At 43.1% G+C, this 26,682-nt stretch overlaps 2 protein-coding genes across 11 annotated transcripts in view; one reads left to right on the top strand and one right to left on the bottom strand.

Annotated features, from left to right (window-relative positions):
- LSS (lanosterol synthase) overlaps nucleotides 1-10,225 on the top strand; it is a 38,175-nt gene extending 27,950 nt beyond the window's left edge. Inside the window, exons 15-22 of the mRNA XM_056534541.1 lie at nucleotides 4,276-4,425; nucleotides 4,507-4,603; nucleotides 5,407-5,512; nucleotides 5,975-6,040; nucleotides 6,151-6,231; nucleotides 7,822-7,986; nucleotides 8,647-8,725; nucleotides 9,704-10,225. Of these exons, the coding sequence (XP_056390516.1) occupies nucleotides 4,276-4,425; nucleotides 4,507-4,603; nucleotides 5,407-5,512; nucleotides 5,975-6,040; nucleotides 6,151-6,231; nucleotides 7,822-7,986; nucleotides 8,647-8,725; nucleotides 9,704-9,850 (891 nt within the window). The 3' untranslated portion in view covers nucleotides 9,851-10,225. The remainder of the gene's footprint in view (nucleotides 1-4,275; nucleotides 4,426-4,506; nucleotides 4,604-5,406; nucleotides 5,513-5,974; nucleotides 6,041-6,150; nucleotides 6,232-7,821; nucleotides 7,987-8,646; nucleotides 8,726-9,703) is intronic.
- A 3,107-nt stretch (nucleotides 10,226-13,332) lies between these two features.
- The window catches only part of C8H21orf58 (chromosome 8 C21orf58 homolog), a 30,638-nt gene continuing 17,288 nt past the window's right edge, over nucleotides 13,333-26,682 (bottom strand). For 9 of the 10 annotated variants that reach the window (XM_056536437.1, XM_056536435.1, XM_056536433.1 and 6 more), the window contains 8 exons: nucleotides 25,240-25,300; nucleotides 18,599-18,672; nucleotides 18,314-18,496; nucleotides 16,411-16,525; nucleotides 15,494-15,630; nucleotides 14,323-14,573; nucleotides 14,101-14,159; nucleotides 13,333-13,595 (listed from right to left, as the gene is read on the bottom strand). In XM_056536437.1, the coding sequence (XP_056392412.1) occupies nucleotides 14,111-14,159; nucleotides 14,323-14,573; nucleotides 15,494-15,630; nucleotides 16,411-16,525; nucleotides 18,314-18,496; nucleotides 18,599-18,672; nucleotides 25,240-25,300 (870 nt within the window). In that variant the 3' untranslated portion in view covers nucleotides 13,333-13,595; nucleotides 14,101-14,110. Of the gene's footprint in view, nucleotides 13,596-14,100; nucleotides 14,165-14,322; nucleotides 14,574-15,493; nucleotides 15,631-16,410; nucleotides 16,526-18,313; nucleotides 18,497-18,598; nucleotides 18,673-25,239; nucleotides 25,301-26,682 lie in introns of all 10 variants that reach the window. The other variant, XM_056536430.1, reaches the window with a different exon arrangement.

Here is a 26,682-nt window from a genome sequence, read left to right as displayed (position 1 = left end):
CCATCCTGCACTTGTCCCATGGCCGTGGGGCTGTTTTTTTCCTTTTTGCTGCTAGGCCTAGCACACTTGCCATTTCCCTTTCCACAGGGGGAGTGGGGATTGGGGTGCTTGGCATGGGTCTTAACTGGTGGTTTCTTCCCAGATTTGCTCACCCTTGTTTTTCCCTCTTCTAAAGAGACTATGCCGTTGAGTTTTCTTACTATCTAGGCTTGTGGGCTTGGCGGCCTGGCTCTCTTCCACCTTCTTGGTTGTCTACTGCTGCTCCAGCAGCCTGCACTCTCTCCTCTGTTGGAGGAATTTGTGCGGTCTCCGTGGAAGGATTAGTTCTTCTTCTCTTTTCCTTTTTTTGTAGGTGTCAGTTATACCGCACTGACACCTTTGTCCTTTTGCGCGCTCCTTAACGTGCCCAGACCCTGGGGGTCCTAGTTGGGCTCTCCTTTGTGCCCCCCTCCGTTCCCGTTCTGGCAGGATGTTTTTTCAGAGTGCTCTGGTCCGCCTGGACCACTGGGTCTATGAATTGTTGGTCTTTGGCTTAGACTCTTTGGATGCTGTGTCTTTCCTTCTTTTCAGGTAGCTCTTTCAGTTGTATATTGGTATTGGTTCCACTCTTGGGCATGTTTCGTTTTCGACCTAGATTCCACCGCTAGCCCTTCAGGCGGGGCGGCTTTTTTCTGCTGCACTCTTTCTCTTCCTGTTTTTACATGGCAGTGGTCATCCGGAGTCTTTTCACGGACGTCTGTTTTTCCTTACTCTTCTGGGGTCTTCGTTTTCCTGGTGACCCTAACACATTCCATTCCTTGTCTGGTTCCCCCAGAGGTCGGCCTTTTCCTTGGGATCCTAGTTCAGCCTCTTGGACGAGCGACCTTCCGGGAGCTGACTTTCTGGCTTTAGTTTGTCTCTGACCTGGGGGCTCGTCCACAGGCTCCGTGGTCACGTGAGTGCAGTCTTGGGACTGATTCCTTCTTCTCTGGTGGTTGTATTTTTCCCACCCTAGGGGACTGCTTTGGTATGTCCCATCTGTAAGGTGTCCCCCAATGAGAAGGGCAAGAGAAAAGGAGATTTTTGTACTCGCCGTAAAATCTTTCTCGTAGCTCTGATTGGGGGACACCGCACCCACCCTTTTCTTCTTCTTTTGTCCGGATTGTTCTTTCTGGTTCTTGAGTTGTCTCTCTGAGATTCCTTTCTAGGGTCCTTCGGATGTATTTCTTGTTGGCTTCTCCTACTGCTTTGCAACAAAACTGATTACCTCACTGCAGGTGGTCGGGTATATCCTGCCAGGGAGGAGCCGACTTTTTTTCCTAGTGTCAGCGCCTCCTAGTGGCAAGAGCATTTACCTGTCTGTAAGATGTCCCCCAATGAGAGCTACGAGAAAGAGAGATTTTACAGTGAGTACAAAAATCTCCTTTTTACGACTTTTTTGGGATGTAATGTAACCAAAAATCAGCAATTTTGGCTTTTAGAATTTTTTTGTCCACCATGCAGGATCAGAAACATAATAATTTAACCCCTTAACGACAATGGATGTAAATGCACGTCATGGTGACATGGTACTTAGCGCACCATGGCGCACTGTCCCAGCCTTTCTTTCGGTAGGCAGCCCCCTTAGTTTCTACCCTTTCCTTAAGTCCTTGGTTGAGCCTCCTTCTCTTTTTTCTTCTACCCCTCCCTCGTCTTGTCTTCCCCTTTCCTTGATGTGTTTTGTCGGAATGGTGTTTGTCCCTCCTCATTCCCCTCCCATTTTGTCATCCTTCCCACCCCCCACCCCTCCTTTTCCTTGTACTTGTAAAATTTTGAGTGCCTGGGGTTGGGCTTTTCCTAACCATGAGTATTGTTTGCTTAACTTTCTTATTCTATTATCTTGTGTTTTATGAGCTCTGTTCCTGTTATTGACTTGAGCTGCAGGGCTTGTTCTCCCCTGCCAGTAATCTTGTTTGTGTTTATATTGCAAATCTTCTAATAAAAATCTACAGTTTAAAAAATAAAAATTAATAAAAAGTATAACCTAAGCAAAGGGGGTACTGATAAAAACTACAGATCATGGCGCAAAAAATGAGCCCTCCTACCGCCCCATATATGGAAAAATGAGAAAGTTATAGGTGGTCAAAATAGGGCAATTTCAAACATACTAATGGTTTGACATTTTGTTTAAGTGATACAATTATAGAAAACCATGTAACATGGGTCTCATTTTAATCGTATTGACCCACCGGATAAAGAAAACATGTCATTTTTACTGGAAAGTGTACAGCGTGAAAACAAAACCTTCCAATATTTACTAGATTGCGGTTTTCTTTTCAATTTTCCCACATAAATAATATTTGTTTGGTTGTGCCATACATTTTATGGTAAAATAAGTGATGTAATTACAAAGGACAATTGGTGACGCAAAGAAACAAGCCCTCATATGGGTCTATGGATGGAAATTCAAGAGAGTTAAGATTTTTAGAAGGCGAGGAGGAAAAAACGAAAATGCTAAAATAAAATTTGGTCTGGTCCTTAAGGACAAAATGGGCCTGGTCCTTAAGGGGTTAATAGTTTGGACAATTACCAAATATGTGTATTATTTTTATTTTTGTACAGTGTTCGGAAAAGGGGGTTGATTTTAATTTTTATTAGGGGAGAGATTTTTTTTTACTTTTTTTTTTTTTTATTTTTTTACACACACTTTTTGGCCCTCCTAGGGGTCTATCATAAGCCATCATCAGATGGCTTGCATAGATCAATGTAATGCTAATGCATTAAATTGATCTATGAAATCTGTACTTGATTGCTTAAGGGCTGCCAAAGTGAGCCCTAAGCCATCTCGTAGCCAGGGAAGACGCCGAGGACATGGTAAGACCTCGGGCTTCCCTAGCAACCTATAGCCCCCCGCAATTACATCCTGGGGGGGCTACGGGACTAATAGACATCAGGGAATAGCTGCATTTAATGTTTAAATGACATTGGCGTGATCTTCGAGGTTCATCATTACCAGCAGATGTCAGCTGCTGATAGCAGTGGACATCTCCCGGTCATGACGCCAACCTGACCCGCGGGTCCCCATCATCTCCTCCCAATCGACCCATGACATACATGAATGTCATGGGTTGGGAAGCGGTTGAAGGAAATCTGCAGTAAATGAAACTTATCCCCTATCCACAGGTTAGGGGATAAGTGTCTGATTGCGGGGGGTCCAAACGCTGGGACCCCCCGCTATCTCCTGCACGGGGCCCCGGCTCTGCTGCAGCTCTCCCGTGCAGGAGGCATGCCGGCCGACACGCTTCCTCTATGTATCTCTATGGGAGAGGCTGGGAAGCAGCGTTCGTGCCTCCCCGCCTCTCCCATAGAGCTGTATGGAGGGGAGCATGTCAGTCGAGCTCAGTGAGCTCGACACTACGCGCATTAGCCGGCTCACAGCGCGGCAATGCTGAGGCCACGTTCGGGAGATCACGGGGGGGGCCCTATACCCTATCCTGTGGGTAGGGGATAAGTGTATTTCACTGCAGATGTCCTTTAATTGTGGCAGGGAACAGAACAGATCAACCTAGTGGCCGTTTTTTCTATTATATTTTAAACATATTTATGTTGATAATTTTAAGTGTCTGCTAATTACACAAGGAATACTATATTAAAAGTTTTATTTGGTGACAGGTACACTTTAAGTTTAATAATGTATAATAAAGAGTCTCACTCATACTGGAGGGGACCCGTATCTGTTCTATTTCCAGGTTTTTTGCTGATGCATATCAAGAATAATATCTTGTCACAAGGGGCAGTGAGTGAGGCTGGTGCGGGTTGAATTTCTTTTTAGGAAGATATGGCTGGGAGGGTGGGTGGGGTGTTCCATGGTCTGCTTTTGATGCCATGTGTGTGTTTTGAATTGAATTGAACTTCTTTGCTCAAAAGCTGGAAATTATGTATTATTTTGTTACATTGTTGTTTTTTGCTTTTTCGTGTTATCATGCTCTGTTGTAATCATGTCAAAGGACTGTCACGGCTCATTTACATTGTTCATAACATTTTATAAAACTAAAAATAAAATATAAAAAAATAATAATAATAAATAAACCTCTCACATATTGTCAATTTGCATAATTCATACTTTATGTGAACTATTTTGTAACTGTTCATGATCATGTGACTTATCCTCCAGTTAAAAAAAATGATTTATTAAGAATCTTATTCCATTGCATAAGTTTTTATTTTTGAAAAGTAATAAAAAAAAATTAAAAAAAAGAGAATTCCTCATCCCTCTGGCATTATGGTACTTAGAAGTGATCCTTTGTTGTGAAACAGGGTGGGTTCCCATTCAGCACCCGTGACTGTGATTGGATTGTGGCAGACTGCACCGCTGAGGGGCTGAAATCTGCGATGTTACTCCAAGAAAACTGTCCTTTCTTATCTGAACATATTCCAAAAAACAGATTGCGGGATGCTGTAGATGTGGTAAGAAACATGAAAGTGTTTTATATTTGTGGGAATTGGCTGCTTACTGTGATGCAACTTAACAAGTATGATATCTCGTAGCTACTCAGTATGAAGAATTCCGATGGGGGATTTTCTACCTATGAAACCAAACGTGGTGGACGCTTGCTGGAACTACTTAATCCCTCTGAAGTATTTGGTACGTCAATGATAATGTGGTGATACTACCTGATCAAATTTACTATTGAAGTGTTATTTAACAAACTTTTGATATGTCGCATAGACATTTTAAAAGTTTTTGTCGATTAGGGTCTGGGTGTTCACAACTCCACCAATTGTCTGACTGGGGCGAAGCTTACAGCTGTGGGCTACACTCCCCAGCTTTCTACAACCTTCATTAAAGGGGTATTCCAGGCAAAACCTTTTTTATATATATATCAACTGGCTCCGGAAAGTTAAACAGATTTGTAAATTACTTCTATTAAAAAATCTTAATCCCTTATTAGCTTCTGAAGTTTTCTGTCTAACTTCTCAATGATGATGTCACGTCCCGGGAGCTGTGCATGATGGGAGAATATCCCCATAGGAATTGCACAGCTCCCGGGACGTGAGTCATCAGAGAGCAGTTAGACAGAAAACAACAACTCCACTTCAGAAGCTAATAACTATTGGAAGGATTAAGATTTTTTGATAGAAGTAATTTACAAATCTGTTTAACTTTCCGGAGCCAGTTGATATATAAAAAAAAAAAGTTTTGGCCTGGAATACCCCTTTAAGTTGCCGGAGATTGGCTCCTATATAAGTCCTATGGAGCCCATCCAGTGCAACTAGATTGCAGCGAGCCATAGATTGTTGCGCATCCATGTGCTTCTCCCTGCTCATTCTAATGATTGGTATTGGTTTGCACATCCAGACCCCAACCAATCAAAACTCTAGACAAGTCTCTGTTCTTTTAATATGTGCAAAATACAACATAATACTGAATGCATTTATCTACTGCAGGAGACATTATGATTGACTACACGTACGTGGAGTGCACATCTGCCGTAATGCAAGCCCTGAGACATTATCAGGCTTGGGACCCAGACTACAGAGCAGATGAAATCAGGTGATTTGTCATGCAAGTCTATGATTCTGCTTATCTTGCAAAATGAGGTTGAGGGGACTCCTGCTCTGATAGGTAGGAATCTCAGAGATGGGGCCCCAGTTATGAGACCTTTATGTCATATTTTGTAGATCTTCTTTAGCTTTCTAAAAATTGGGAGAATCACATTCAACAAGGAAATCTGGTACTGTTCGTACTTCAAGAATGTGACACATACCATGCACGTACCTTACACTATGGACGTATAATAATTAATTATAATGTTATTAGGGATAGCAGATTATTTGTGAAATAGCTCAACAAAGTTTTAAACTATAGAAGTTACGGAGTGTTTTTCATTGTGTCTACAGTGCTTCATTTAGCTGTCAGGGTCACATCGCTACACAGCGTCACTTCCCCTCCGAGTTCTAAATCATATTTAAAAATGCCAGTTTTCTGACCTTGACTGTTGCTTCTCTCTCTTAGAGAGACCCTCCAAGATGGCCTGGATTACTGTCGGAGAGTTCAGAGAAAAGATGGATCATGGGAAGGGCAAGTACTATTAAAACTTTTTTTTGTAATATTTCATTGTTTCATTTCTAGCACACTCTAGTATTAGTTTTTATATGATTGTATGTTTTTATATTTTCCTATTTGTGCAGGTCCTGGGGTGTATGTTTTACATATGGCATATGGTTTGGGTTGGAGGCATTTGCTTGCATGGGATATAAATACCAAGACGGGTGAGTGTCTTTAAGAAGTCTTATAAAACATTCATAAGTACATTCATAAGTACATTCATGTTTTTTGGTAATTTTTTAATGTGCAGCTTTATAGAGACTTTTCAGCAAGAGATCTGTCTGGCACTCCCTTAACAATTTTAGCACTGTACACACTAATAGAGAGAGAGGCTCCGGCAGTGGGACTTCATTATGTGATCTATGGTGGTGCTCAGTCACTTGTAGTAATAACAGTCCATAATACCGAAAATAAGTGAAAGACGGCACTCACCCTAGTAGCGTTATGATTCTATAGTCTTTATTCAATCTTCACTGGATAAAACAGACACACAGCGGGGAGCTGTACACAGACAGGCAGGGAACGAATCAGCGACAGCTGTTTCCTGCGTAGGCCTGCACTTCCTCAAGCTGATAAAGCAACAGCTTTATAGAGAATGCTCAAAGTTCAAATGTCAGGAGGCTTTGCCAAGCCGCAGCATGCGCAAATTCTCCCCCAACCCTCCCTGACTTTGCTGATTGATGTACATGCCTCAGTGCTGAAGGAGGAGCCCTCTAAGTCAATCAGTCAAGACAGGGATGGAGGAGGAGTGCACACCTAGGCTCCACACCGCCTCCTTGACACTCCAGCTTTGAGTATGACATAGAACTGACAGATTCCCAGTAGCCATTAAACTAAACTAAATTTAATCTATATTATGGTAACTAGAAAATTGTGTATGTTACAAGATCATCTAGGATTACTGATAGAGAGGTTTTATGTAAATGTTTGCCGCACATATTATTGTATCTATTATGCAATGTGGGAAAAAAAAGGAACCTTGGCACCGCTGGAGTCCCTTTGTGCAAATGCCCACTGCGGCAGCTGTAATGTCCTGGACTCCTGATGTAAAGCTATGGGTGGTGCTACACGAACAGATGTAGAACATAGGCAATGGCGTGTGTAGAAGAATAAATCGGAGCACTCGCCCGGTAGAAGCTTGCAAAATCTTCAGGCTTTATTCAGCGTTGGAGCAGGTTACAAAAGCAGTGCGGGAGAGAGGATTGGCGTGGGGGGTTGGGCAAACGGACCGTGTTCGCGCTTCGTCAGGCCAGTATCTATTATATTGATATATTTTCTTGTCATATTGCATTTATTTTATTTTTATCCATATCCATATAGCTTTTATTACTCTTTAGAGGTTAAATATTATTTTGTATTACATTTGTGCCTTTATGCATGCATATATTTTACAGTGACCTTGGTCACATCATGAGCTACAACATTTTTTTCTTTTTTGCTGTATATACTGGTGTCCTTTGTTTATTTGTATCACTTCCATTCACATCTTAGAAGGGGTGCTTTATGTATTGGCTTTTCTTTAAAACAAAAATTTGCACTTTATTTAAGAGGCTAGTAGTCTGTAGTATGTTGTTGTTTCTTTTTTTGCTGTCTATTCTTTCTTTTTGTAATCTGGGATCCAGCTATTTTACAGAAATGTGGTTATGTCAGACTTCAGTTTGACTCGAACACACAGTAGCTACATAATTTGTATTAATGCTGTGTCCAGTCCCTTTATATCCGATAAACATAATAAATATTCCTTTTTATACTAGTTGCTCAGAGGTCACCCTTGCCTGTGAGTTTCTTCTCTCTCACCAAATGGAAGATGGAGGCTGGGGAGAAGATTTTGAATCTTGTGAAGAGAGAAGATACGTTCAGAGTCCTAACTCTCAAATACACAATACGTGCTGGGCATTGCTGGGTCTAATGGCTGTTAGGTAAGTTATACAATATTCTCTGCTATGAAGTGTGTACAGATATCCCACAAATATATATAGGACAGGGGATAACTTGCTGATTGATGGGGGTTCCGCTGCTGAACCCCACGTTCTTCAGAATTGGAAGAAAATTGTCCTGCAATGAACAGAATGCATAGCCAAAGCTCCATTTATTCTCCATGGAACTTCTGAACATGAGCCAGCACTGAGCACTGAATGGAGGGTTGGCTGTGCATGTATGTTGGGTTCTTTTCATTCCTGGAGACATTTCACCTGTGTTCTCATGATAAGTGGAGGTCCCAATTGTCAGACCCCTACCAACCAGCAGGTTATCCCCTATCGTAAGGATAGGGGATAGCTTCTAGTTGAAGGGTAACACTTTTAGCAGAAGCCATAGGCAAATTTTGCCATTAACATGGGGAGGGGAATAAAGAAGGCATGTGAGGTTTGAAAGCACTTATTGGGAAAGCAGTTATTGGGAAAATGGTCTCAATGCATGTGACCTTACTGGCAGACAGTGGTGAGCAAGAGGACAAGAAGATGCCTCATCAGCCATGTTTGAGAGAGATCTACCTGGGTTTTGGCCACCCTTATCTGTTTTCATTAAGATGTTTTTTTATTTATGTGTTACACCCTGTTGAGTTTACTCATCTTTTGCAGGTTTCCCAATATTGCTATTTTAGAGAGAGGAGTCAAACTGCTGCTGGAGAAGCAACTTGGCAATGGAGACTGGCCTCAGGTACACTATCAGATAACATAAACACTAGAGATGAGCGAACTTACAGTAAACTCGATTCGTCACGAACTTCTCAGCTCGGCGGTTGCTGATTTTTCCTGCATAAATTAGTTCAGCTTTCCGGTGCTCCGGTGGGCTGGAAAAGGTGGAAACAGTCCTAGGAAAGAGTCTCCTAGGAATGTATCCACCTTTTCCAGCCCACGGGAGCACCTGAAAGCTTTACTAATTTATGCAGGAAAAGCCATCAACTGCCGAGCCGAGAAGTTCGTGACGAATCAAATTTACTGTAAGTTCGCTCCTCTCTAATAAACACATAAAATATATTCAACCAAAATGTGTTCAACAACTTTAAATGGGGTTTCTTGGAAAACAATGCTTATGGGAGGGGATTTATTAATTGTTTTGGACTGTTTGTGTAATTTGGGCGTTTCATAATTTCACATCAATTATTTAAACTTTTTGCAAATTTTTCAGACATCTGTCAGTACTGTGCTTTCAACAAAATTGGCTACCTTGGCATAAACCCACCAACACTTCACAAATCTACACCACCCTAAGCAGAGCTCTATAAAAAAGCTTTCTTACACATTTATAATCTCACAGCCTTCTTTAGGGTACTTGCTCCAATTGTAAAAACGCCCCCCCCCCAATTATCTAACAAACACTAGTCTGTTATTTTATGGAAGATATAGCAGTTTGTTGTGGGGTTTTACTACAATGACAATATATCACCGAGGTGAAATTATAATTGTCTGGTCTGTGGGAATCCTCACAAGAAGGGGGGTCCTGAATGCCCCTGTTTGACTGGAGCAGAGGTCAAGTTGGCATGCCACCCTTTTAACTTAGTCTATTGGACTGCCAATGGTAGTTGAGTAAATTGTTCATTTGTCTTTGGCATCTACAGTTCTAAATTTAGTTATAACTCCCTCCATCTGTAAATGAAGAAACATGTTAAAACGATATATTATCTTTGCTCTGCAGGAGAATATATCAGGCGTCTTTAACAAGAGCTGTGCCATCAGCTACACTTCATATCGGAATGTATTTCCAATTTGGACACTTGGACGTTTTTGCCGTCTTTACCCAGAGAATCCCCTTGCTGGAGTTCACAAGAGCAGACATGGCTGAACGATAGCAGATAAGAAACCTGGACCAGCAACCGTATACAGGATTAGTCTACCTCCTGACCTGTGTGCTCCCTTTTTTTTAATTAAATTTAAATTTTTCATTTATAACTTTTTTTTTTTTTCTAGAATTATCTGTTCTCAGTTCTTAATTCACTGACTTGTACAGTATTTAACTCATAATAACATGGGGTATATTTCAATTTTGGAAATTTTAGTAATTTATAATGATTTCAGACCTCTTGGATCTGATTCATGTAAACTAAGACTTGAGATAATGTCAATTATGTAGATAATGTCTTTTTTTAACTAGCAAAGCTGTGATACAACTGAATGTATCTATAAAGAAATAAAGATTTTACCATACCTGTCTTCTTATATTTTATACTGAATAAATGTAATACAGATTTCATTAACATTTTGGGGTAGATTTATTAATATTTTTAAACTCTAAGTCATTAATGCTTGTGACCCAGTTATTTCACTCACCGCATATACAGTAAGCATATCCCTAGACTACCATTATCGATGGATGCTTCTTTTTTTTTTTTTTTTTTTATATATGGGAGCCTGTGTATGCCAAATGACTCTAAATCACATCTAAGATGCCAGCGAAGAATGCAGCCAGATAGGGAAACGCACTGTAAGATGTAAGTGCACAAGCAAGTACTTTTCCATATAGGATTTTATTCAACAAGTTTTGAGGCCAGCATAGCCTTTTAGTAAGGTCTCAAGTACATTACCTTGAAACACATTGGGGGAGATTTATCAAAACTTGTGCAGAGGAAAAGTTGACCAGTTGCCCATAGCAACCAATCGGATCTCTTTTATTTTCAGAGGGCTTTAAAAAAAAAAAAAAAAAAAAAAAAAAAAAGGAAAAAAGCGATCTGATTGGTTGCTATGGGCAACTCAGCAATTTTTCCTCTGAACAGATTTTGATAAATCTTCCCCAATGTCTTTATTAAAATACACTTGGAAACATATGTGTGTGTAGAGCACTTCCATTTTACAGCTGTTTTACTATCTGCTTCTCTGGTGAGTTGTACATCTTGTCTAGTCTACCTAGCTAATGCACCCCTTAAGGACCAGACCAATTTTATTTTAGCATTTTAGTTTTTTCCTCCTCGCAATTTAAAAATCAGAACTTATTTTTTTTTTTTTTTTTTATATTTCCATCCACAGACCCATATGAGGGCTTGTTTTTTGCGTCACCAATTGTACTTTGTAATTACATCACTTATTTTACCATAAAATGTACGGCGCAACCAAACAAATATTATTTATGAGGGAAAATTGAAAAGAAAACCGCAAGGTTTTGTACACTTTCCGGTAAAAATTACATGTTTTCTTTATTCTGTGGGTCAATAGGATTAAAATTATACCCATGATTATATGCTTTTCTATAATTGTACCGCTTAAAAAAAATCTCAAACCATTTTAACAAGATTAGTATGTTTGAAATAGCCCTAATTTGACCACCTATAACTTTCTCATTTTTCCGTATATGGGGCGGTATGAGGGCTCATTTTTTGCGCCATGATCTGTAGTTTTTATCAGTACCACTTTTGCTTAGGTTTTACTTTTTTATACATTTTTTATACATTTTTTTTGGAATAAAATGTGACAAAAAAGCAGCAATTTTGGACTTTTTTTTTTAATATAAATATATATATATATATATATATATATATATATATAATATATATATATACGTTTTTCGCCGTTCGCCATACGGGATAATTAACAATATATTTTAATAGTTCAGACATTTAAGCACGCGGCGATACCAAATATGTGTGTTTATGTTTTTTATGCTTTTTGGGGGGGTAAAATGGGAAAAACCTGACTTTACTTTTTTATTGGGGGAGGGGATTTTTCACATTTTTTGACTTTATTAAAAAAAATTTTACTTCTTTTTTATTTTTTTTTACACTAATAGTCCCCATGGGGGACTATTTATAGCAATCACTTGATTGCTAATACTGTTCATGGGAGTCATATTTGCTGTATGTGTCAGGAGCGCTAACTTTAAACCCTCTGGCCACTTTCACATAACAGAATTTCCAGAGAAATTTCAGTCAGCAGCCTCTCATTGTTTTCTATGGGATTTTGCTGCTGAATTTCTGCCGCAGAAATTAGAATTCCAGACTTCGCTGAAAGAATGATCTTGTTCACTATTTTGGTCGTATCTGTACAAATATGTATTGCTGTCTATGAACACAGCGCAAGTCCAAGTGGTCCTAGAGGAGACTGAATCTCCACCCAGAATATTTTGGGGTGGAGATTCAAAAGTGTGAACCTGCCCACTAATCATCTGACCCTTACTAAAGGGAATCTCTCATTAATATCACATGCACTAACCTATTGGTATAGGCTTAAACAAGATTTATCAAAACCTGTCCAGAGGAAAAGTTGCTGAGTTGCCAATAGCAAAAAATCAGATCGGTTTTGATAAATCTCCCCCATAGTGCGGATGATAATGATAAAAAATGATACTTAATCCCTGATCCACCAATATTTTTCTTTTTCTTGATATGCTGATCAAGGATTGGAGCCCGGGGGCATTCCCTTGCACGGTGACCTCTGTCTTCAATCTTCAGAGGAAGTGTTTCCTCCCCCTGTGCTGAGGTTCCTATGCTGCAGAATGGAGCTCCACTTTTCAGCATAGTGCCTCTCCTTTGCTGTATACTCTATTTCGTGAGAAGAAAGGTTTCACTTCATGCCAGCTGCGAATGCAGAGTAGAGGCGTTATGCGGCAGCATGGAGCTCCCTTCTACAGCATTGGAGCCTCAGCACAGGGGGGAAGCGCTTCCTATGAAGACAAATGTCAACATGCATGGAAACACCCGACAAGTTCCTGATTAGCATATGAAGATAAAGAAGAGGATCGTTTATAGTAAATATAATTTTCAGCAGTACCACCTGCATTACAAGCTTTTACCAATAGGTTAGTGCAGGTGATACTGGTGACAGGTTCCCTTTAAAAATTCTGTAGCAGGAATCTCTGAGCAGTGCCATGGGGACATGAGTGTTCTATACATCCCTTTTTATTCTGGAAATAAACTGGTTAACCAAGAATCACAATGGACCATAATCCACACACAGATCAAAAACTTCCGAAATGTTATAGCCTTGTTTTTGTTTTATTTTATTTTATTGTTCTTTCATTTTATTTTTTTTTTGTAATTCTGAAGTATATGAAATCTTTTTATATTTTATTAAAACAAGCAAATAGAACTAGAGATGAGCGAACTTACAGTAAATTCGATTCGTCACGAACTTCTCGGCTCGGCAGTTGATGACTTTTCCTGCATAAATTAGTTCAGCTTTCAGGTGCTCCCGTGGGCTGGAAAAGGTGGATACAGTCCTAGGAGAATCTTTCCTAGGACTGTATCCACCATTTCCAGCCCACCGGAGCACCCGAAAGCTGAACTAATTTATGCAGGAAAAGTCAGCAACCGCCGAGCCGAGAAGTTCGTGATGAATCGAATTTACTGTAAGTTGGCTCATCTCTAAATAGAACAAATAGTCATAACCTTTTACATGTGCACGGCTTTTGTTATTACATTTTAAGTACATTCTCAGAGGTATCTCTTAGGTATGATGACCAGCAACTCTCTCCATGGATACACCTAGCAGATTTTACTGCCTTTAGATGAGACTATGGCTGTGTGGTCATTGATCAGACTTCCCACATGAATCGCTTTGAGACAATTCAAAAGCTAATTCCTGGCTGAGCAAGTGGCTTTCTGCAAGAAATATTTTTGAGGGGAAAAAAAAATAACATTTTAACTACAAAAAAGTGATAGTAGTGGAGTTTTTCTGGTAAAATGTTCAATATAGCACAATTTCCTAAACATGAGCACTGTCTAAGCGACGTGTCAAAAGTTGTGTTTCATGATAGTAATGCTTTAATGGGTTAAATGGCTAAGATCAGCGTTATCATTGATCTTACCCAGCCATTGAAGCAAAATGTAAGCTCTAAAATACAGACATACTGACATCCCCTGCCTAAAAGTACAGCAAATGTTGTCTCTCAGTAGAGAGCAAGCCTCTGGAAGTAAATGAGGATTGTTTTCATTCACTGAAAGGAAGCAGAGAGCTTGAAAATAGCAATTAAATACAACATGTATATTTTAGGATGTTATATAACTAATAGTAAAGGCTTTATTAATATTACATATACAATCATATATTTTGCAGGAAACTTAAAAACGAATATAACGCATAAGAAGACTAGTCCTTGCCTCTCACCTTGACCAGCTCATAGTCTTATAGTGCGCTCGGGACTCTGGTTGGGATTCCATCCATTGCTGCACTTGAAAAAGGAAATGTATGAGAGGACAGATAAGGCAAATCACAAATAACTAGTTTACTGGGTTACTGAGAAGTGATACAGAAGTTGATTCATTTACTAAGCTGGTGATATATACTGGGGTTGGCACAAAGAAATGTTCTGTTCCACAGATGGCTTACATGTGCATTGCTGGAAGTGTTGTAGTTGGACCAGTCACATGGTGCACTGCTTGAGGAAATCCTCCCATTTGTCCCATATGCCCCATGGTGTTTGAAGGCATCATTTGAGGCCACATTGAATATCCCATTCCTGGCTGCATTGTAGGAGGATTAGGCGGAAGGCCTGGTGGTGTATAGTGGTGGTGATGGTGTACCGATGATGGACGGATCTTCTCTGCTTTCAGGAGTACAGGGTTTCCCATCTGAAGGTCCTGAAAAGATGCCGAACTGTCAAAAATGCATTTCATTGTAGATAAATGTCTACAAATTACTACTACAGTAATATTTTATTAGGCTTTATCTTAAACATTATCCAGAGGTTATGATCATCATTATCATTATTGAAGAGCTTATGCCACCTGCATACCTTCCAAATACTTATTTAAAAGAGTAGTGCAGTGAAAAATAACTTATCCCCTATCCAAAGGATAGGGGATACGTTCTAGATCGCAGTGGAGCCGACCTCTGGGACCCCCGCAATCTCCTGAACGGGGCCCCTGCAGTCTGGTGGAAATGTTCCGACCCCCTTAGGAAGCTGAGGCCAACATGCCCCCTCCATGTATCTCTATGGGATACATGGAGGGGCGTGTTGGCCGCCACTCCGTCCAGGGTTTGGCACGTCCCTTCCAGCAGACTGCCGGGGCCCCCGTTCAGGAGATCACAGGGGGTCCCATCGGTCGGACCCCCGCGATCTATAACTTATCCCCTATCCTTTGGATAGGGGATAAGTTATCTTTCACTACACTAATCCTTTAAGGAATATGAGCATCAAAGAGGAGCATCCCTACTTGAATTATTGTGTTCTCAATGTGACCATGTATTAAATAGTTTCTGCATGAAGCCAGAATTGTGTTGATCATTTAATTGCCAGGGTGACTACATTACATATTAATTTATAGATTTATTACATGGTCAACATGTAATACCACATATCCCCTCAGCAGTCACAGAAGAGTAAATTTATAGCCAGAAACCACTTTCCCTGGTGATCAGCTGATTTAGAGAAACCAGATTCACTGTTTTCAGATGATTTCCAGCCTTCAATTTACCAATAGGTTGTCTTTAACTCGTAGGTAAAAAATGCTGAGGTGCAAGTTGCTAAAATCATAAAACATAGTAAGGAAACACATACGTGTGACTGAGGTGGCGCTGGTGGAGCATTTCCGGCAGGTTGTGACAAAGCCATAGGGGGCAGTGCTTTCAGCATCATGTTTTGCATAATGATCTGGTGCATTTGGGCATTCTGCATCAGCATCATCTCCACCATATCTGTAGGAAAGAAGAGATTAAAGGGGTATTCCAGAATTTTTTTCTTAAGCTGTTGAGAACATGATGTGATGTTATAGTACTGTGTAATATCTTTCTATTACCTCCATGCGCTGCTTTGACCCATACCTTGAAGTGTTGTAGTGCAAGTCTTTTTATGTAAATATGTCATAAGTCACATGGTCTTCGGGGGGCGTGGCTATGCTGCAGTGAGTGGGTGGATAGCAAGGTGAAAGGGTTTTACTGAAGTAATGTCTGCCATCCACTTTAGCACAGTTACACTGGAGAAAATGTGGTTTATGATATATTGACCCTGATTTTTTATTAGTGAGGAATATTGTCTTAGCTTTTAATCAGTGGGAATTTTTAGCCATTTATTCACAGGATTTTGAGTGAATTCAATAGGAAATAATAAGAACATGCCCCTTTTTCAGTCAACCAGTCCCCTTTTTTACCGACCACACCCTATTAACTTGACAGCAGAAGACGCTATTAACTTAATAGGAAACTGACAGTCTGTACACCTGCACTAAACCCAATATACTGTGTTATAGTGTGGGTGAACAGCATTAAAACGAGTGATCACTTATGAGTTATGTCCATTTAATCTCTTATTGTTATTGCGCTGCCATTTGCAACAGAGGTGTAGAGCCGATACGCGTACTCACCTGCCTCCTCTATATTTCCCGATTTGCCCTTGTAATGAATATGCTAACTTTTTTCACTCTCAAATCACTAGAATGTGAGAGCCTGCCAGCGCATGAGCGCTCTGCTCTCTCTTACCTTCTTTAATGCTGCCTGAGCGTGCCGGCTGATAGGCTTGTGGAGGTGGAATCTGAGTGATCAGTGGCTGCTGTGGAGGTAGCTGCTGAATTATAGTTGCTGGCTGTTGGGGTAGCTATATAAAACAAAGAACTTTTTAATACGTTACATAGTACGGTTTTTACATACACAATGATGATATTTTGCTCTAAGTTCACACTGAGGAATAATTTTGGTCAGGAAATTGTTGCCTTCTGTCATTTTATCCATCAAGCGGAATTCAAGTGGAATTTGAGCGGAATTCAAGCGGAATTCAGAGGAAATGAAGAGGAATGAAGGAGGAGGCTATTTAATCTACTTTTCTGAATTCCGCTCGAATTCCGCTTGAAAACGATGTCGGGCAGAATTTTTTTTTACCATTAACTTCTATTGATTTCTGCTTGCGGATTCCGCTTGAAGAATGAACATGTTCTTTCTTGAAGTGGAAAGGAATTCAGCGTTGGAATTCTGCTAGCGGAATTTCCGCAGTGTGAACAGGACAGCAGAAAAAACATTAACGTCAATGGGCAGAGGAGATGTGCATTAATTTGGAGCGGAGAATTCAAGAGGAATTACTCAAGTAAATTACTCTTGAATTACTCAGTGTGAACGCACCCCTATCTAACCCTTTTTTGAAACTTTTTTTGCCGTTCCTGCTGTGAGCTGAGAAAGAATGTTCCATAAATACACATTTCTTATGGTAAAGAAGGCTTCAACAGTGGCTGTATGGCATGCCAGAATTATACAGATTACCTCAATTTATCTTAGAATCTCTGGAACCCAGTAGAACATTAAAATTGGTGATATTGCTTCACCAGAGATTGTTGTAACTATTGAAAAGATTGTGCTCTATATGATCACTTCTGTATAAACAGCCTCACCAGTTGCACCTAACTAACAACAAGGGGGCTCATTAGGCTAAGTTCACACTACGGAATTTCTGGGCAGTATTTTTGCCAGAAATTTAGCCGATGGCACTAAGACTGCATGGACTGCATTGCTGTCCCCATAGATGGCAATGCATTTCTGGGTGGATCTTTTGGAAGATCTGCTTAGAAATGCATTGACATCTATGGAGACGGCAATGCAGTCTGCGCGTTCCCAGTGCCGCTGGTTTGATCTCTGACAGAAATTCTGCCCAGAAATTCCACAGTGTGAACTAAGCCTTACAGTTTAAGAAACACTGATCTAGATGACTGTCTGGTCCTGTGGGATGTTCCTGGCATGTGCTGGTTAGTACCTACTATAAATGGTCCAAACAGACAGGGTCCCAGGCACCCCATTGATGCTAGTGGGGAGTAAAGGCATACATGTCTAGTCTAATCCCACAGAAGAGCAGCTACTTTAGCACATTTGCTGAAAAGGTAAATGCTGGCTTTAATAGAAACCCATGCTGCCTGTCCACCATCCTGGGGAAGAGAATGCCCTATGTTAGGAAGACAAGCTACATTTTACTGTGTTATGTCCTCAACTTCATGTTGTTCTATGAAAGTCATGACAAAGTAACCTTGTTCCTGTTAACATTTCCTTCAAGGTTCTGCTATTTTTGACAGTGGCAATACGGGCTTCCTGAGTAGTGCTCTAAACTGCTAACAAACAAGCAAAAGCTCTACTTTGAATGATTGTATGTGATACTTAAAGAGGTACTCTACTGCCCCAGAACATTTTGTTCTGAAGGATGGGTGTGGGCTGCAGTGGTCGTGACATCACGGCCACGCCCCCTCGTGACATCACGTTACACCCCCTCAATGCAAGTCTATGGGAGGGGTCATGGCGGCTGGATGCTGGGGCAGTGGAGTTCCCCTTTAAAGATATAGACACCTTTGAAAAGCATATGGACCTCTGTATTTCAGAGCACGTTTATAGCAAATACATATATGCATACCTGTTGCTGGATGATCCTTGGTGGTTCTGGTGGAGGTGGTGGAGGAAAATAGCGCATAGGAGGTTCTGGAGGTGGCGCTGTGTGATAGACGTGTAGGGGGGGGACTTGATCTATATTTACTTTTTTCCTGCGTGTTCCTTCCCAGGTATGAGGCCGAGCTATCTCATCTAGGAGTTGTTGTTCCTATGGTTAAAATATTAAGGCTCAAAACAAAGAAAGACAAATCGTGGTGTAGTAGGTAAGTACATTACATTTTCAAAAACTCATGAGTTATGATATACTTACTCTCAATTTGTGCAGCAGATCCTTTCTCCTTCGCAGTGCAGATTGTAGAGCCTCTTCCTGACCATCATAGCTCCCTGATAAAACAAAGTGAGTTTAAAATATAATAAACCCTTTAGAGCTTGCCACCGAAGTACCGGTTCAGGGTTTTGCATTAATCCAGTGTGGAGATGCAGTAATGCAATTTGCATATGCTTCTCTACCTGTCAGAAAGGAAGTAAGGCATGCATAGATGCACTCTGCTCCTCTGACAAGCAGAGAAGCAGCATGGGCAAGAGACAAAGCTGCATCATCAGACTGGATTAATACACAGCCGTGAGACCAAGATAAGTGTTACATACATGTCCACCATTTTCACATCTTTACGTTTAATTTTTTTCTCCATAAAGATAACACATTTAATGCAAATGATCAATCAGTGACAAAGCTTTGATAATTGTCATAATGTGTGATAACTTTGATTTGTCAAGTTAGATTTTATTGGTGTAGTGTGCACCACAAATGATCTCCGATGTGCAAATCTAGGGGGTATAGCAATAGCATTGACACCCAAGTCCTAATGCTGGAGGAGGCCCAGAGTCCTACTGTCACATGAGAAGATACCAGTGTTATAAATGGCATATTGTAGGTAGGAGGCCCTGTAACAGATATTCCACTGGGGCTGAGAACTGCAAGTTAAATCTCTCAATGATCTCAATGATGAGGGAAGTTTTTAGACACTGGCTTTTTGTAGTAATAGGAAAATCTAGGGCTTTCTGGAACATGTGGAAATCTAAAAGTGTACGCAATTTTACAAATTTCATCAGAAAAAACTTTTGACACTCATGTCTAAAGTTTTGATCGCATTGGGTCTCACTCTTGAACCCAGCTGTGATCGCTAGTTGTAAGCCTGGAAGTTTGCGGCAGTGCGCTGCTCACTCCCCAAACAAATCCGACTTTTTCTCTGTATGAGTGTTACGCCGAGCGCTCCGGGTCCCCGCTCCTCCCCGGAGCGCTCGCTACACTTCCCTCACTGCAGCGCCCCGGTCGGTTCCACGGACCCGGGGCGCTGCGTTACTACCTCCGGCCGGGATGCGATTCGCGATGCGGGTAGCGCCCGCTCGCGATGCGCACCCCGGCTCCCGTACCTTACTCGCTCCCCGTCAGTTCTGTCCCGGCGCGCGCGGCCCCGCTCCCTAGGGCGCGCGCGCGCCGGGTCTTTGCGATTTAAAGGGCCACTGCACCGCTGATTGGTGCAGTGGTTCCAATTAGTGTTTACACCTGTGCACTTCCCTATATCACCTCACTTCCCCTTCACTCCCTCGCCGGATCTTGTTGCCCTAGTGCCAGTGAAAGCGTTCCTTGTGTGTTCCTTGCCTGTGATTCCAGACCTTCTGCCGTTGCCCCTGACTACGATCCTTGCTGCCTGCCCCGACCTTCTGCTACGTCCGACCTTGCTTCTGTCTACTCCCTTGTACCGCGCCTATCTTCAGCAGCCAGAGAGGTTGAGCCGTTGCTAGGGGATACGACCTGGTCACTACCGCCGCAGCAAGACCATCCCGCTTTGCGGCGGGCTCTGGTGAAAACCAGTAGTGACTTAGAACCGATCCTCTAGCACGGTCCACGCCAATCCCTCTCTGGCACAGAGGATCCACTACCTGCCAGCCGGCATCGTGACAGTAGATCCGGCCATGGATCCCGCTGAAGTTCCTCTGCCAGTTGTCGCTGACCTCACCACGGTGGTCGCCCAGCAGTCACAACAGATTGCGCAACAAGGCCAACAGCTGTCTCAACTGACTGTTATGCTACAACAGTTACTACCACAGCTCCAGCAATCATCTCCTCCGCCAGCTCCTGTACCTCCTCCGCAGCGAGTGGCCGCTTCTGGAATACGACTATCCTTGCCGGATAAATTTGATGGGGACTCTAAGTTTTGCCGTGGCTTTCTTTCCCAATGTTCATTACACTTGGAGATGATGTCGGACCAGTTCCCCACTGAAAGGTCTAAGGTGGCTTTCGTAGTCAGCCTGCTGTCTGGAAAAGCCCTGGCTTGGGCCACACCGCTCTGGGACCGCAATGACCCCGTCACTGCCTCTGTACACTCCTTCTTCTCGGAAATTCGAAGTGTCTTTGAGGAACCTGCCCGAGCCTCTTCTGCTGAGACTGCCCTGTTGAACCTGGTCCAGGGTAATTCTTCCGTTGGCGAGTATGCCGTACAGTTCCGTACCCTTGCTTCAGAATTATCCTGGAATAATGAGGCACTCTGCGCGACCTTTAAAAAAGGCCTATCCAGCAACATTAAAGATGTTCTGGCCGCACGAGAAATCCCTGCTAACCTACATGAACTCATCCATCTTGCCACTCGCATTGACATGCGTTTTTCCGAACGGCGTCAGGAGCTCCGCCAGGATATGGACTCTGTTCGCACGAGGCGTTTCTTCTCCCCGGCTCCTCTCTCCTCTGGTCCCCTGCAATCTGTTCCTGTGCCTCCCGCCGTGGAGGCTATGCAGGTCGACCGGTCTCGCCTGACACCCCAAGAGAGGACACGACGCCGCATGGAGAATCTCTGCCTGTACTGTGCTAGTACCGAACACTTCCTGAAGGATTGTCCTATCCGTCCTCCCCGCCTGGAAAGACGTCCGCTGACTCCGCACAAAGGTGAGACAGTCCTTGATGTCTACTCTGCTTCTCCACGTCTTACTGTGCCTGTGCGGATGTCTGCCTCTGCCTTCTCCTTCTCTGCTGTGGCCTTCCTGGACTCTGGATCTGCAGGAAATTTCATCTTAGCCTCTCTAGTCAACAGGTTCAACATCCCGGTGACCAGTCTCGCCAGACCCCTCTACATCAATTGTGTAAACAATGAAAGATTGGACTGTACTATACGTTTCCGCACGGAGCCCCTTCTAATGTGCATCGGATCTCATCACGAGAGGATTGAACTGTTGGTCCTCCCCAATTGCACTTCTGAAATCCTTCTTGGACTTCCCTGGCTTCAACTCCATTCCCCAATCCTGGATTGGTCCACTGGGGAGATCAAGAGTTGGGGGCCCTCTTGTTCCAAGGACTGCTTAAAACCGGTTCCCAGTAAACCTTGCCGTGTCCCTGTGCTTCCTCATGTAACCGGTCTCCCTAAGGCCTATATGGACTTTGCGGACGTTTTTTGCAAAAAACAAGCTGAGACTCTACCTCCTCACAGGCCTTATGATTGTCCCATTGACCTCCTCCCGGGCACTACTCCACCCCGGGGCAGAATCTATCCTCTGTCCGTCCCAGAGACTCTTGCCATGTCTGAATACGTCCAAGAAAATTTAAAAAAGGGCTTTATCCGTAAATCCTCCTCTCCTGCCGGAGCCGGATTTTTCTTTGTGTCCAAAAAAGATGGCTCTCTACGTCCTTGCATTGACTACCGCGGTCTTAATAAAATCACGGTTAAGAACCGCTACCCCCTACCCCTCATCTCTGAACTCTTTGATCGTCTCCAAGGTGCCCATATTTTTACCAAACTGGACTTAAGAGGTGCTTATAATCTCATCCGCATCAGAGAGGGGGATGAATGGAAAACGGCATTTAACACCAGAGATGGACACTTTGAGTATCTGGTCATGCCCTTTGGTCTATGCAACGCCCCTGCCGTCTTCCAAGACTTTGTTAATGAAATTTTTCGTGATCTACTATACTCCTGTGTTGTTGTATATCTGGACGATATCCTGATTTTTTCTGCCAATCTTGAAGAACACCGCCAGCATGTCCGTATGGTTCTTCAGAGACTTCGTGATAATCAACTCTATGCCAAAATAGAGAAATGTCTGTTTGAATGCCAATCTCTTCCTTTTCTAGGATACTTGGTCTCTGGCCAGGGACTACAAATGGACCCAGATAAACTCTCTGCCGTCTTAGATTGGCCACGCCCCTCCGGACTCCGTGCCATCCAACGTTTTTTGGGGTTCGCCAATTATTACAGGCAATTTATTCCACATTTTTCTACCATTGTGGCTCCTATTGTGGCTTTAACAAAAAAAAATGCCGATCCCAAGTCTTGGCCTCCTCAAGCGGAAGACGCCTTTAAACGACTCAAGTCTGCCTTTTCTTCGGCTCCCGTGCTCTCCAGACCTGACCCATCTAAACCCTTCCTATTGGAGGTTGATGCCTCCTCAGTGGGAGCTGGAGCTGTCCTTCTACAAAAAAACTCTTCCGGGCATGCTGTTACTTGTGGTTTTTTTTCCAGGACCTTCTCTCCGGCGGAGAGGAACTACTCCATCGGGGATCGAGAGCTTCTAGCCATTAAATTAGCACTTGAGGAATGGAGGCATCTGCTGGAGGGATCAAGATTTCCAGTTATTATTTACACCGATCACAAGAACCTCTCCTACCTCCAGTCTGCCCAACGGCTGAATCCTCGTCAGGCCAGGTGGTCTCTGTTCTTTGCCCGATTTAATTTTGAAATTCACTTTCGGCCTGCTGATAAAAACATTAGGGCCGATGCTCTCTCTCGTTCCTCAGATGCCTCTGAAATTGAACTCTCTCCTCAACACATCATTCCTCCTGACTGCCTGATTTCCACTTCTCCAGCCTCCATCAGGCAAACTCCTCCAGGAAAGACCTTTGTTTCTCCACGCCAACGCCTTGGGATCCTCAAATGGGGTCACTCCTCCCATCTCGCAGGTCATGCGGGCATCAAGAAATCTGTGCAACTCATCTCTCGCTTCTATTGGTGGCCGACTCTAGAGACTGATGTGGTGGACTTTGTGCGAGCCTGCACTATCTGTGCCCGGGATAAGACTCCTCGCCAGAAGCCCGCTGGTTTTCTTCATCCTCTACCTGTCCCCGAACAACCTTGGTCTCTGATTGGTATGGATTTTATTACTGACTTACCTCCATCCCATGGCAACACTGTTATTTGGGTGGTCGTTGATCGATTCTCCAAAATGGCACATTTCATCCCTCTTCCTGGTCTTCCTTCAGCGCCTCAGTTGGCTAAACAATTTTTTGTACACATTTTTCGTCTTCACGGGTTGCCTACACAGATCGTCTCGGATAGAGGCGTCCAATTTGTGTCTAAATTCTGGAGGGCTCTCTGTAAACAACTCAAGATTAAATTAAATTTTTCTTCTGCATACCATCCTCAATCCAATGGACAAGTAGAGAGAATTAACCAGATCTTGGGTGACTATTTACGACATTTTGTTTCCTCCCGCCAGGATGACTGGGCAGATCTTCTACCTTGGGCCGAATTCTCGTATAATTTCAGAATCTCTGAATCTTCCTCCAAATCTCCGTTTTTCGTGGTGTACGGCCGTCACCCTCTTCCCCCCCTCCCTACCCCCTTGCCCTCTGGTCTGCCCGCTGTGGATGAAATTTCTCGTGATCTTTCCACCATATGGAAAGAGACCCAAAATTCTCTCTTACAGGCTTCTTCTCGCATGAAGAGATTCGCAGATAAGAAAAGAAGAGCTCCTCCCATTTTTTCCCCTGGAGACAAGGTATGGCTCTCCGCTAAATATGTCCGTTTCCGTGTCCCGAGCTATAAGTTGGGACCACGCTATCTTGGTCCTTTTAAAGTTTTGTGTCAAATTAATCCTGTCTCTTACAAACTTCTTCTTCCTCCTTCTCTTCGTATCCCTAATGCCTTTCACGTCTCTCTTCTTAAACCTCTCATCCTCAACCGTTTTTCTCCTAAATCTGTTCCTCCCACTCCTGTTTCCGGCTCCTCGGACATCTTCTCTGTCAAAGAGATTTTGGCCTCTAAAAAGGTCAGGGGAAGAACTTTTTTTTTAGTGGATTGGGAGGGTTGTGGTCCAGAAGAGAGGTCCTGGGAACCTGAGGACAATATCCTGGACAAAAGTCTGATCCTCAGGTTCTCAGGCCCCAAGAAGAGGGGGAGACCCAAGGGGGGGGGTACTGTTACGCCGAGCGCTCCGGGTCCCCGCTCCTCCCCGGAGCGCTCGCTACACTTCCCTCACTGCAGCGCCCCGGTCGGTTCCACGGACCCGGGGCGCTGCGTTACTACCTCCGGCCGGGATGCGATTCGCGATGCGGGTAGCGCCCGCTCGCGATGCGCACCCCGGCTCCCGTACCTTACTCGCTCCCCGTCAGTTCTGTCCCGGCGCGCGCGGCCCCGCTCCCTAGGGCGCGCGCGCGCCGGGTCTTTGCGATTTAAAGGGCCACTGCACCGCTGATTGGTGCAGTGGTTCCAATTAGTGTTTACACCTGTGCACTTCCCTATATCACCTCACTTCCCCTTCACTCCCTCGCCGGATCTTGTTGCCCTAGTGCCAGTGAAAGCGTTCCTTGTGTGTTCCTTGCCTGTGATTCCAGACCTTCTGCCGTTGCCCCTGACTACGATCCTTGCTGCCTGCCCCGACCTTCTGCTACGTCCGACCTTGCTTCTGTCTACTCCCTTGTACCGCGCCTATCTTCAGCAGCCAGAGAGGTTGAGCCGTTGCTAGGGGATACGACCTGGTCACTACCGCCGCAGCAAGACCATCCCGCTTTGCGGCGGGCTCTGGTGAAAACCAGTAGTGACTTAGAACCGATCCTCTAGCACGGTCCACGCCAATCCCTCTCTGGCACAGAGGATCCACTACCTGCCAGCCGGCATCGTGACAATGAGTCTACAGACAGCCACCTTGTTGGATGAGCTGACCAATTTTGTTCTGAATTCTTACTTGCTGTAACTGGCTCTATATCCGATGAATCATCAGCAATCTCTCGCTCATTTTCTAATCTCTACAATGACAAGAGGACGACATTTTTATTTAAAAACGACAATATTTTTGTATTGCTAGAATGTAAAAGGAATAAAAAAGAAAGTTGTCTGAAACTGTGCTCATATCTACATCAGAGGTTCCATAAGAAGCCTTTGCCACATATTCTGTTAAAAGTACAGGACAAAATAGCTCATCATGTCTAGTAGAATACCAGACCGTGAAACCCAAGAGACTCCATTTAAATGAATTTGGCACCACTGGTGTCCACCATGTTAAAGATTTGATTACTTTATTTCTGTCGTTCTTCTCTTCAGATGCAGCAGAACAGTGAAAACAATGGTGCAGTTGTAGTAAAAGTAAAATAGGCTGCATATTATTGGGAAATTAAATATCTGCTAAAACAGACGTCAGGGTTCTCTTTAAAGGACTTTACCTATAATTTTTCATAGATGACCTATCCTCAGTGCCAATCATCAATATCTTAGTGGGTCTGACATCTGGCACCCCTGCCAATTAGCTGTCGACCAGAGTCACAGAGCCTGAGGAAAGGCCATGCACTGTCGCACGCTCTTGTTGGCTCCCAGTCCGTGCTCTGCTTTCCGTGCACTGTTGTCGGCTGCCATGCTGTCTGTTACCCTGCACTTCCTGGTCGGGATTGGCTATAGAATGTGTGTACACACTCTCCTTGCTATTTAAAGAATCAGCAAATACACCTCAAATCTTTTCCCTCCTATCCCTGCTCAGTGCTGCCTATGTAAGGGGGTTATCCAAGAAAAAAAACCAGCTAATTTATTCCAACAGTGCCACAACTGTCTTCAGGTTATGTGTGGTATTACAACTTGGCTTCAGTCATTTCAATGGAACTGAGCTCTAATGTTACACTCATCCTGAGGAAAGGTGTTGTGCTGTGTTTTTTTTTGTGTTTAAAAAAAAATAAAAAATAAATAAAGAAATTAGCTCTGTATCTTACTAGATAACCCCTTTAAGGTTATACCTCCCATAAATCTTTGCCTGATCAATATTGTGGTTCCCTAGCGAAGGTGTGCTGTATTCCTACCCTGATATCCTGACCTGTGCCTGCTTCTTCACTTCTGCCTGACCCTTGTATATGTACCGACTCTCCTGTGCCTGACATGGATTGCTGGCTAAGAATTTGTGTATTACCTACGTACACCAGGAAAACACTCAGAAATTGAACTGGTACCCTTTTAGTAACTTTTTGCACACTGGAGCAAGTACTTAGATTTTGCTCCTGAACGTGGCCCTCAGCCAAACTGGTTGGGTAGCATAGCGGATAAACACTGTTGCCTTGTTACAGGCCATCAATAAAAAAAAAACCCTAAGGGGCTGCAGTACAAAAGGGCTGTGGAGAAACCAAAGTCAGCTATTTCCTGCAGATAA

The sequence above is a fragment of the Hyla sarda genome, chromosome 8 (assembly GCF_029499605.1).
Source record: "Hyla sarda isolate aHylSar1 chromosome 8, aHylSar1.hap1, whole genome shotgun sequence".
In the NCBI taxonomy this organism is placed as follows: Eukaryota; Metazoa; Chordata; class Amphibia; order Anura; family Hylidae; genus Hyla; species Hyla sarda.
The sequence above is the reverse complement of the archived record's forward strand: the minus strand, read 5'-3'. Positions and strand labels throughout refer to the sequence as shown.